The sequence below is a fragment of the Eucyclogobius newberryi genome, unplaced genomic scaffold (assembly GCF_026437365.1).
Source record: "Eucyclogobius newberryi isolate DKJ021-1_F unplaced genomic scaffold, fEucNew1.0.hap1 SCAF_13, whole genome shotgun sequence".
Taxonomy (NCBI): Eukaryota; Metazoa; Chordata; class Actinopteri; order Gobiiformes; family Gobiidae; genus Eucyclogobius; species Eucyclogobius newberryi.
In genome coordinates this window covers 23905491-23915383 of record NW_027315757.1, presented here as the reverse complement: position 1 = coordinate 23915383, position 9893 = coordinate 23905491, and the positions used below count along the sequence as shown (strand labels likewise).

Here is a 9893-nt window from a genome sequence, read left to right as displayed (position 1 = left end):
ATCAACTATCTAGAGTCGACAAAGTGAACAGAAGCAGCTCCAGCACAACGCATGCCACACCCAAGTCTCGGGACCGTGTTTCTCTAACATTCATCATAAATTACAGAAAAAATATACAATTTTATTAAAATGTTCTGTTTGCCAAACTCTGCCTTTGAAATATAGTAAACTTTTTTTTTTTACAGATTTAAACAAAATGAAAGGCAGGAATAGAAATGTATAGAAGATAACCGCTTTAGGAGGCAGAATGACATTAACACTGAAAAACAAAACGTACAGCTGTTTACTGGAGGCAGAAGAAATCACCATAAGACAGTTTAGAAAACATGCATAAATGGCAGGGATTTCCAATGGAATTAAATATTAGCAATTACGATCTTTGAAGTATGTAACTGGTGGTGCACAAACTGCAATTGGATTTAGGCAACTACACATTTTATCATTTTCCACCGTTCATATTAATTAGGGATGACAAAAATACTGTCCATTGTGTATTCCCGCTCTTGTCCAGCAGGGGTTATTCAGCCAAAGTATCTGATCACCAGGAATATAAAGACGCAGGTTGCCAGCATTCCTCCAATCATGATGAACTTATCTTGAGTGGCTCTGCGCTCTATTATCCTCATTACTGTGTTCGAAAGCCCCAACATGTTTGCCACATCCAACATCTTCTTGTGGGTTCCCTGCGCAAAAAACAAACAAACCGTAATGTTCAAACAATAATGGCCACGCACAAAAACATTAGAAGTCCAGCCTTCACGATCAAGTATGTGTTGAAACTGCACTAATTGGTATGTGGACTACAGATCAACAGTGGGTTTTGACGGCCGAGACACACCCAGATAAGAGGAGGCCTGAAACGTCCCCACCCTGGAAACAAGTCTGACACAAACATGAGAAACAATATGACTACTGGTCAGAAAAAGCAGATATAATACTTTTTTAGTGTGAGGTATGTCTTCCTTCATTTGACAATCTTTAACAATACATCTTCTTGATACTGTCTTCTCTGAATATCCACGTTTGGGTCCCCCTTGTGGATGAGTTCTTTGGTACCACTTTATAAGAACTACATCTTAATTAGCCTTGATAAAGCATGGGAAAAGACTTGAACAAACTGAATTAGGGTTATTAAAAGTGCAGTCATTATAAAGTGTATCACATTTATGTAAAAGTGGTAGAAAAACTCGTCAAACCTTGAGCGTGCCCCTCTGGTCTCTGAGCCCGTTGAGGATGCCGCTGCCGCTGCCCAACAGGTCGTCCATGCCTCTGTGTGCATTGTGCAAGTTCGTATTTAAATGCAGAGTCTCGTCGATGGGTATAGAGGTGTCGGCGTCCTGGTAACGAGAAATTACGCTTTGAACAAACAGGTACAGTTTTGTGGGGAATATTAATGTTCACGCCTGGCTTCAAAGGCTTTACAGAACAGAAGTAATTCACGTGGATATGTTAAAAGGTAATGTTTAGTTGTAATGGTGAAACAATGTGCAGTAGTAAAGTAAAACTGGGCGATATGACAATAAACATTTAATTGTGATCTGAGCCTTGTGACAATCTGCTAATTTGGCGATATTGTGATTTAGTGTTATAATCGTCAGTTTAACGCAGCTTTATGCTCAACAGAGACTTTCCCCGCCCACTCCTATTGATGCTGATTTGACTGATTACAGTGAAACGTGGACTCTAAGAAGAAGCAGATAGTTGTAGGTACTTCAAAAAGACAGTTAAACTACCGTATTTTCCGCACTATAAGGCGCACTTGTTTTATGTTGCACCGAATCACCAAGACAAGTTCCTATGTTTGTGAATTCTGTTCATTGACAGTGGTAATAAACCCTTTCTGATTCTGATCTGACTTAAAAGCCTTTAATTCTCAAAAAAAAAAAAAACGACAGTGCGCTTTATAATCCAGTGCGCCTTATATATGGATTAATTCTGGTTGTGCTTATTGACCTCGAAGCAATTTTGTGTGGTACGCGTTTTGTTTCGCTTAATGCGCCTTATAATCTGGTGCGCCTTATAGTGCAGAAAATACGGTACTTTGTGTGCACGACTCATGATAATAAAAACCACAACAAAAAGAAAATTCTGATCTAGATTAGAACAATTTTAATAGGTTAATCGATAATCGTGATCTTTCAGGTCACAATATACTAAGAACCAAAAAATAATTATCGAGACAATTTTAGAAGCAAATTTATATTGTTTTTTTCAATATACAGCCCAACAATAGACAATGTTAAGAACTTTTTTTATCCGACTTTTTTTGTCACATTTGACTTGTTTTTCAGAGAGTTCAATTTTGTAAAGCTGGTCATAAACTTGAGAATCATATGTGTTAGACCACGGGAATTTAAAAAAAAATAAGATTTTACTGTTGTTTGGTCACATTCTCAACAATCGTGAATAATCTTAACACTAATTTCATAATAATTTCATATCGCGACATCCCTACATATCGCCCACCTTAACAGCTGAGAAAAAGCATCATGTTTTCTATTGAATATTGTAAAATGAAAACCATATACCACATAATCTATACAGTAATACCCCACCCCTCCTAATTACCTCAAATCTAAAGTAATAATAACAAATACTGATCATAATACTAGTGAGCCTGATTGACGCATATTCAACTTGCATTTGTTGTGAAGGTCCGGCTCATCAGCTCCTCTCTCTCTCGCTCCTGGGCGTCTTTTGTGTATCGTCTGTGCTGGAAATTTTGCAGGGCAGTCCGAAGGTGCTGAGTGTCGTATTTAAGCTGATCCACTCGCCTGGAAGACGCACACAAGAAAACAAGTTATGTCGTTGTGACGTTTGTATTATTTTACACGTGCGATCTCAAACTTTTTTTTTTTTATCATTTTATAACTTCGAGACTGGCCTGTAGCATTTAATCACGTAAAGTATTCTAATAACACATTTTTCCTCTAAATCTCAGCTGGAACAAAGAGGAAACGTGCTCTTTTTCTGGAGATGAGCTAGGATCAGAGCGGAGAGTCGTGGGACGGGGTGCACTCTGTCCCCTGAGGCCTGTTTACCCAGCTCAGAGATGAATCTTTGCCCAATGCTGCAGGAATGCTGGTGATGATGGGAGTCTGCGACGATATGTTTTCATAGAGCCACGTCGCCACAGGCCAGGACGGGGCTGTCTGTCTGTCTCGTCCCCTCCCTCTCCCCTCTTTCCCGTCCCTCCTCCCTTCTCCCTCCCCCATGCCATTTTGAGATATATGGCTTCCCCCGGTGCAGCCAACTCTGGGGCTTTTTGCTCACCTCCAGTTGATTTACCCCCAACTTACAATTTAGCGTTCTGCCGGCGGTTTGGTGGCTCTTTGCCCGCGAGGATCTCAAGACGCTCCAACTGGTTGAAGATCTGCTCGATTCTTCCAAACAGCTCATTCTCTAATACTAAAAATAGAAAATAAATATTGATTTATGACTGTAATCATTTTCCTAAATAGTGTTTCTTTAGTTTTTCATTCCTTTGCCATTCTACAAGATGGTTTGCTCTATAAATGTCGTGTACAAGTGTAAATAATGCTCCTAAACAATTTAAACTGTACAAAACAAAAGTTTAAGAAAAAAAAATAAAAAATTGACAGACAATCTGTCAAATTCTTTGATTAGAATTAATTAAATGTTCTTTGATTAGAAGATGAAAGACAGGAGCCTCTATGTGATAACATTGTAACATTTTGATTACATTACATTGACTTGACAGATAAGATGATGAACACAGGTAAGGTGAGTCAAGATTATTAGTAATTACCATATACACCATATATATATATCGTTAAAAACTAAAAATGCTAATACTAATGAATAATAATAATACCGGTACTACTTTATAAGCGGAATTAAGCTTTTATACTTCAATCTACTTCAATATTTTTATTTTTGTTATTTTAGCTACTGTGTCCAAGTAATATCCCTTGTGGATCAATAAAATCTGTGTGTGTCTTAAGAAACAAAATGCATGCATCAATGTACAGTTTTGGATCTTTGGTCTTTTGTCTCTGTTGGTAAAGGCTTTGGTTTGGAGCGGAGTTCACACTTTGAAGAAATGTCACTATTTTTGCACTGATTAAAAGTCTGCATTATTTATATGCAAGAAATCAGTACTGAAATACATTTTATTTTGTATTTTAAAATAAGAAACTGCAAAAAAATAACGATTCCATAATTGAGATCAATCAGTATGAGGTTGAAAATAGTCATGATGTGTCACTTCACTGTGGGCTTAACTTAATCTGATGTCATACTTTGAGAGGAAAGGTGGGTGTGTCTGTTGCCTGGCTCCCACCATTATCAGACAAACTAAAAAGAAGCCCTCCCAAGCATCTGTCAGGGTTACCCACCCAGCTGCTTCCTGCCCTGGCACCAGCAACCACAAAAAACAACCACCCAGGGCCAGTCTGCCAAGTGTCAAGTCTGTCAAGTGTCAATCCACCATCATACAGGCGCCAAGAGTGAATCATAGCACAACTACTTCTTAATAAGCGATATCAAAATAATTAAAATATTCTTGTAGAGTTACTCACAGTGTACTGATTCTCGGTCTGTTCTCTCCAGGTTTCCCATCAGTGATTGGACCTCCTGAATTTGTCTAAGCAACAGAAAATAGGCGATATAAAGCTACATAACACAGGACAACTCTTATAAACACGTGTTATTGTTACGGTAAAACTAATAATAGATGTCATTATTATTATTATAAAGAAAGTAATAGTGGCTCATATGCTAGTTTTGATTTTATCTTCTGATTGCATGCTTTGAAATAAAGGCTGATAAAAAGACAACAAACTCACTTATTAGTTTGGTGATAAAGCGTCTCCATGTCTCGATATCGGGCGTTGTGTCGTTTTATTTTGTGATTTACAACTTTATTTCCCGAGGTAGTTTTGATCTCACAGGTAACTTAGCAGAGTTAGCTGTTCGGCTAACACTGGATGAGTGAAGTGAACACGTCATCAGCTGTGTACGGAAGACGTAAAGCGGAAGTGCTGCGTCAACTGAGATTGGGGGGAAAATGAAGAGGGCTCACTCTGCGTCTGTGAACGGGAAACGAACACAAGATTGGCTTTTGTTTTTTATGGTCTCTATAAATATGAAAAGTATGGTCACTATTGTACTACTCGCGTTGATATGAATATGTAATTAAAAACGGTTTGTGTGTATGTTTTTTTTCTAAATCTAATTACTCTAATAGACGATCTATGGGTTTAGGCAGAAATAATAATAGCGTCGATATGAACCATAGCTTCATCTTGTTATCTTTTTTATTTAGTATTTTATTATTGTTGCAATATCCCCAAGATTTTCTCATGTTTACCAACCATTTCTCATTGAATTATATAAAAGAGATTGATTTGAGGCAATACAATGCAAGGCAATTTTATTTTCAAAGTGCGTTACAAAATCAGAAATGATTGCCTGAATAAGAAAAGATGACTATGTTATGTTGGCCGAGTTTGAATTTAATTTAATTCAATTGCATTTTATCAGACAAATTACCCCTTCTACTCTGAGAACCCAAATTGAAAAGAGGATGCTCACCCAGATCGAGTGTGGGGGACTTCTCAAAAGTTTGAGAAGCCCCCCACAGTGTCTGGGACAGCGCAGAATTGGCGCTTCACTTCTGTAAATACAGCGGACGCACTCACGCCACTTTTACCTCTGCCGATCCACGACTGTCACTCACAGACTGCTTTCTGCGCAGTGCAGACTCGTAGCTCTGCATTTTTGTGTCATTGTCTTCAAAGCCCATAAGATCAAAGCCTTCCAAACTTTCAGAAGCTCTAGTGTCAATGTGAGGAAATTTCAGATAGAAAATATGAGATATGCCATCATTGGTGATACATATGTTTGATTTAGTGTTTCTTTTCCCAAGCTCTCACAGCGTATCTGTTGACATATGACAGGACAGACTCAGTGAAACATGTCCTGAGGGCGGTTTATGTCAGCTCACCTTGACTCACTCTAATTAGCCTATCCACTTTTTTCCACAAATAGGTGTCACGGTATCAGCCTGTCCACTCTGAGCTTCCTTCTAGCCTGCAGTCATTGGAGACACCAAGACTAATGATATCAACGAGAGGTCATATTACAAAGATCTCTATGAAGAATGTTGGTGAGTTTATCATCAATGACTGTGTGAAAGTTGCATGCTTAAATTTCCCAGATCAAGCTAATAAGTCCATTTCACAACTGTGCTTTCCCTAATAACTTGGTGACAAGAAAATCACCCTGCGGTGCTACTTGACTCACCTTGCTCTCTGTATTCAAAGCCATCTGTACTAATTGCCTTGATTAGCATCTTAAAACCAATCAGTGCAGTGAACTGTAGCAAGCTCCTGTTTTGTAGTGAAACTAAGCTGTATATTTGTTTACCTCACCGAGCAGCCATGCCCTCAGCAGACGTCCCAGACAGTTTTCCTGATGGTACTTGAGTTGATGGTTATATCTCCAGGCTAGACTCCCTCCAACAGTGGTCCTTTTCACCAGCCCCCGCACGTCAAAACTCTGGGATCTGTTCATGCCACTTCTTGCTCCAGTGGTTTAACTTTTTTCCTTTTTCTTTTTTAGTTGTCATAACACATCCTCGGGGCACCAAGTTTGGAGGTGCATGGCTGTAACAACCTGCAAAGAGGAAAAAGCAGAGGAACCTTCCCATAACTTACTTACGTATAGGGTTTGCTTTGTTTCTGAAGGTCGTGGGGTTTTCGCAGTCTGTCCTTTATCTTTCAGCCCCCCCGGGAGAGAATGACACGAGCTTACTGGTCTTCCTCCACACCTGAGCACTACAGGCGAGAGCGTCTGAACTCCAGGTGGCCTACATTTGCACAAGTTAATGTCAAAAGGTATTGGGACAGTCTCGTCACAGATTTATGATGCCTTGAAATACTCATCACAGTAAACTTTATCGGCCTACATTGGATCTGGGTGTTGACAACCGGAAAATCAGAATTGCTTTTATAACATGAACAGTGTGTGAATAATTAATAATATAGTATATTTTCACTACCATGTACATCTTTGATTGCTTAATATAACTCTATAAAAGTGTTGCAGTGTTAAGGACAAAGAAAATATTACAATAACATCTTACACTGAAGTAAAAAAAAAATATTAACGAATATAGTACAAATGTGTACCAAAATATTTTTTTATTGTTGCAACAACTTTCATCAAAACATTAGCATCATACAAATCAAAACAACAAAATGATCCCAAAATTAATTAATCCTTTTTTTTTAATTATCAGAAGCACAGCCCAGTACTGGACATTCATATTTCTTTCTTTTTTATGTACTATATTTTAACATAAAGTAGTTCTGTATTTCGAATTGAAATACTAAAATACCTACAATAAGTAAGCTTAAACATTTCCAACTTCAGAATTTTGAACTTTCCTGTTCTTAGGTCAATAGGGCAAACTGTCTGTGAATTTGAGTGTGTAGTTACACTAATCTGTGTATGAGACACAATGGTATATTACCTAGACACATTTTCTCTATTTTGAACTGACTCAGAACACTGGCTTTTGTCCCTTTGCTCTGTCTACAGGAGGGAGGTGGACCGGCTGGTGTCCTGGTTCAGTGGTGACAACCTCAGAAGACAATTGTGGACTTCAGGAAAGTCAGAGAAGAAGGACCAGCAGAGGATGTACTTTCTGCGGCAGCTGAGGAAAGCTAAGTTGCCAGTGGAGATGATGGTGCAGTTCTACAAGGCCATCATTGAGTCCATCCTCACCTCCTCCATCACCGTGTGGTACGCTGGAGCCACAGCCAGGGACAAACAGAGACTACAGTGCATTGTGCGCACTGATGAGAAGGTGATCGCAGACTTCCATCTCTGCAGGACCTGTACGTCTCCAGGGCTCTGGGACGAGCAGGTCGGATCACAGCCAACCCTTCTCACCCTGGATACGGTCTATTTGAGCCGCTCCCCTCAGGCAGGAGGCTACGGTCCATCCGGACCCGAACCTCCCACAATAAGAACAGTTTATTTCCCTTCTTAACACTTGTCCCTTTAACTATAATTTACAACCACTCATTGCACTGCTCACTTCTGCACTACATCTGTAAATTTAACAGTAAATGTTGTACATATTAAGTCTATTTTTATCTTATTAGTCTTATTAGTAAAAAAATAAAAATAATGCATGCCTTATTTGATATATATTTGCTTTATTATTGTTCATTGTTGTATGTTGCACCGAATCAACAAAGTAAGTTCCTTGCCTGTGAATTTTGTTCACAAACAATGGCAAGAAACTTATTCTAATTCCGATTCTGATTCTGATTCTGATAAGACATTGTGGTATTAATTCTGTATTAATTGAATATGCATTTTCAAGTATACAGCTATAAACTCTATTTATTGTCAAATCTGTATCACAGGTTGGTTTAATCCCTCATTTGTCCAGGAGTGGTTCAATAGTAGAAAAAGTTATTTCTACTACAAATCTGAATCATGCTTAAGATGTACATGTTTTACTTTATTTGCTCTTAAGGAATCCAGACAGTGCAGCCTGCCTCTTTAAATCTGTATTGTCATAAGATGTATGGGCCTTTAGACTTGAGTAATCTGTGTGGTCAAAGGTTCTTTACAGAGTGGCATTTCCTGGTGGCCGACTTTGCTTAGCTGAGGTTCAAACTAAATTCACCCCAAAAGAATCAACCACCCTTTTGTCCAAGAGGGAGATACGACACGCAGCAAAGAGAATGTTGGAAAAGGAATAAGAAGAAAGCGCTCACTGAACTATGACTCCCTTACACTGCTATTTTACTCATTGAGAATAAATTATATGTTATTGGGTTGCCTTCATCATATTTAATTGTGTTTTCCCGTCAATATAATACGTACATCAACACTTATTGCCCAAGACAGACGAAGTTAGCAGGCAAATTATGGGGAGCAAAAAGCGCCTTGGGTCAACAGTTTTTGGATACCAGTCATTTTTGAAAGGCACACTGATCTTCTTCTTGGAACGCCTCGGGAGATGATCACTTAAACTTTGAAGCTTTGATGAGACAATGAATGAAAGTAAATGAAAGCCTGTCACTGTTAACCCACATGCACTGGGTGTCCACATTTTCAATACGCTATCAGATTATTTTGTTCTCATCTGACTTTAATTGCCTTTATAACATTGTTCATCAAATGTATAAAGTCACGATACAAATAAAACAAAGTTGATTCCGATACTATGCGACACCTTTTACCATTTTTGATACCTATTTCTATAATCCAACGACAATTAAAAAAACATATATTTTTGTACATATGAGAAGGTAATTTTCAACACAGAAATAACAGTCGTTTTTTAATAGATTTAATATAGATTAGGACCATTCTAAAAGAGTCTTCTTCCTCTAATTCGATGTTGGTGCATAGACTAAACTGAGTGAATTAAAAATATATATTAGTTTTGTTGGCTAACTTGACATTATTTCTTTCATCTTACTGATTCACTGGCTTTAATTAAGAGCTACACATTTTCTGAATGTTTTTTTGCAAGGGTCACAATTATATATTTTGTGTCAGTCCCAAGCCTGGATCGATCACATTGCTGTATAAAATAATGAAACACAATGCCACACTACAAGAGGCAGATGTTTTCGGGGGCCTGACCTGAATGCTCAAAAATGACACACGTGCAAGTTGATTCTAATCCGTAAAAATGTAATCACAGCCAGTAACCACATTGTAATTCTCCGCTCAATAGTTTATATGCAACACTAAATCAACGTATTCTACCGCTTTTCACAATTTGCCAAACAACAGCCTTTTCTTCTTTTTTATGTATTGTGTGATGTGCGCCGCAGTGAAAGTGATCTCAGCTGAGTAAATACAATCTTTTCAAATTATAATATTATTCCCTTTTGTGG

At 38.2% G+C, this 9893-nt stretch overlaps 1 protein-coding gene across 1 annotated transcript; it reads right to left on the bottom strand.

The window, feature by feature from the left end:
• Positions 1-107: 107 nt before the first annotated feature.
• Positions 108-4994, bottom strand: gosr2 (golgi SNAP receptor complex member 2). Its single transcript, XM_072443006.1, has 6 exons — positions 4809-4994; positions 4542-4606; positions 3300-3408; positions 2642-2774; positions 1197-1337; positions 108-683 (listed from the first exon to the last, which is right to left on the bottom strand). Exons 1-6 carry the CDS (start codon positions 4835-4837, stop codon positions 522-524), a joined length of 639 nt encoding a protein of 212 aa, XP_072299107.1. The 5' UTR covers positions 4838-4994; the 3' UTR covers positions 108-521.
• Positions 4995-9893: the final 4899 nt, after the last annotated feature.

Coding starts and splice junctions, on each gene's coding strand:
- gosr2 (XM_072443006.1), bottom strand. CDS start 4,837: ATGGAGACGCTTTATCACCAAACTAATAA. Junction 4,607..4,808: donor CTTTATCACCAAACTAATAA/GTGAGTTTGTTG, acceptor TCTGTTGCTTAG/ACAAATTCAGGAGGTCCAAT. Junction 684..1,196: donor ACCAGAGGGGCACGCTCAAG/GTTTGACGAGTT, acceptor TTTTTTGCGCAG/GGAACCCACAAGAAGATGTT.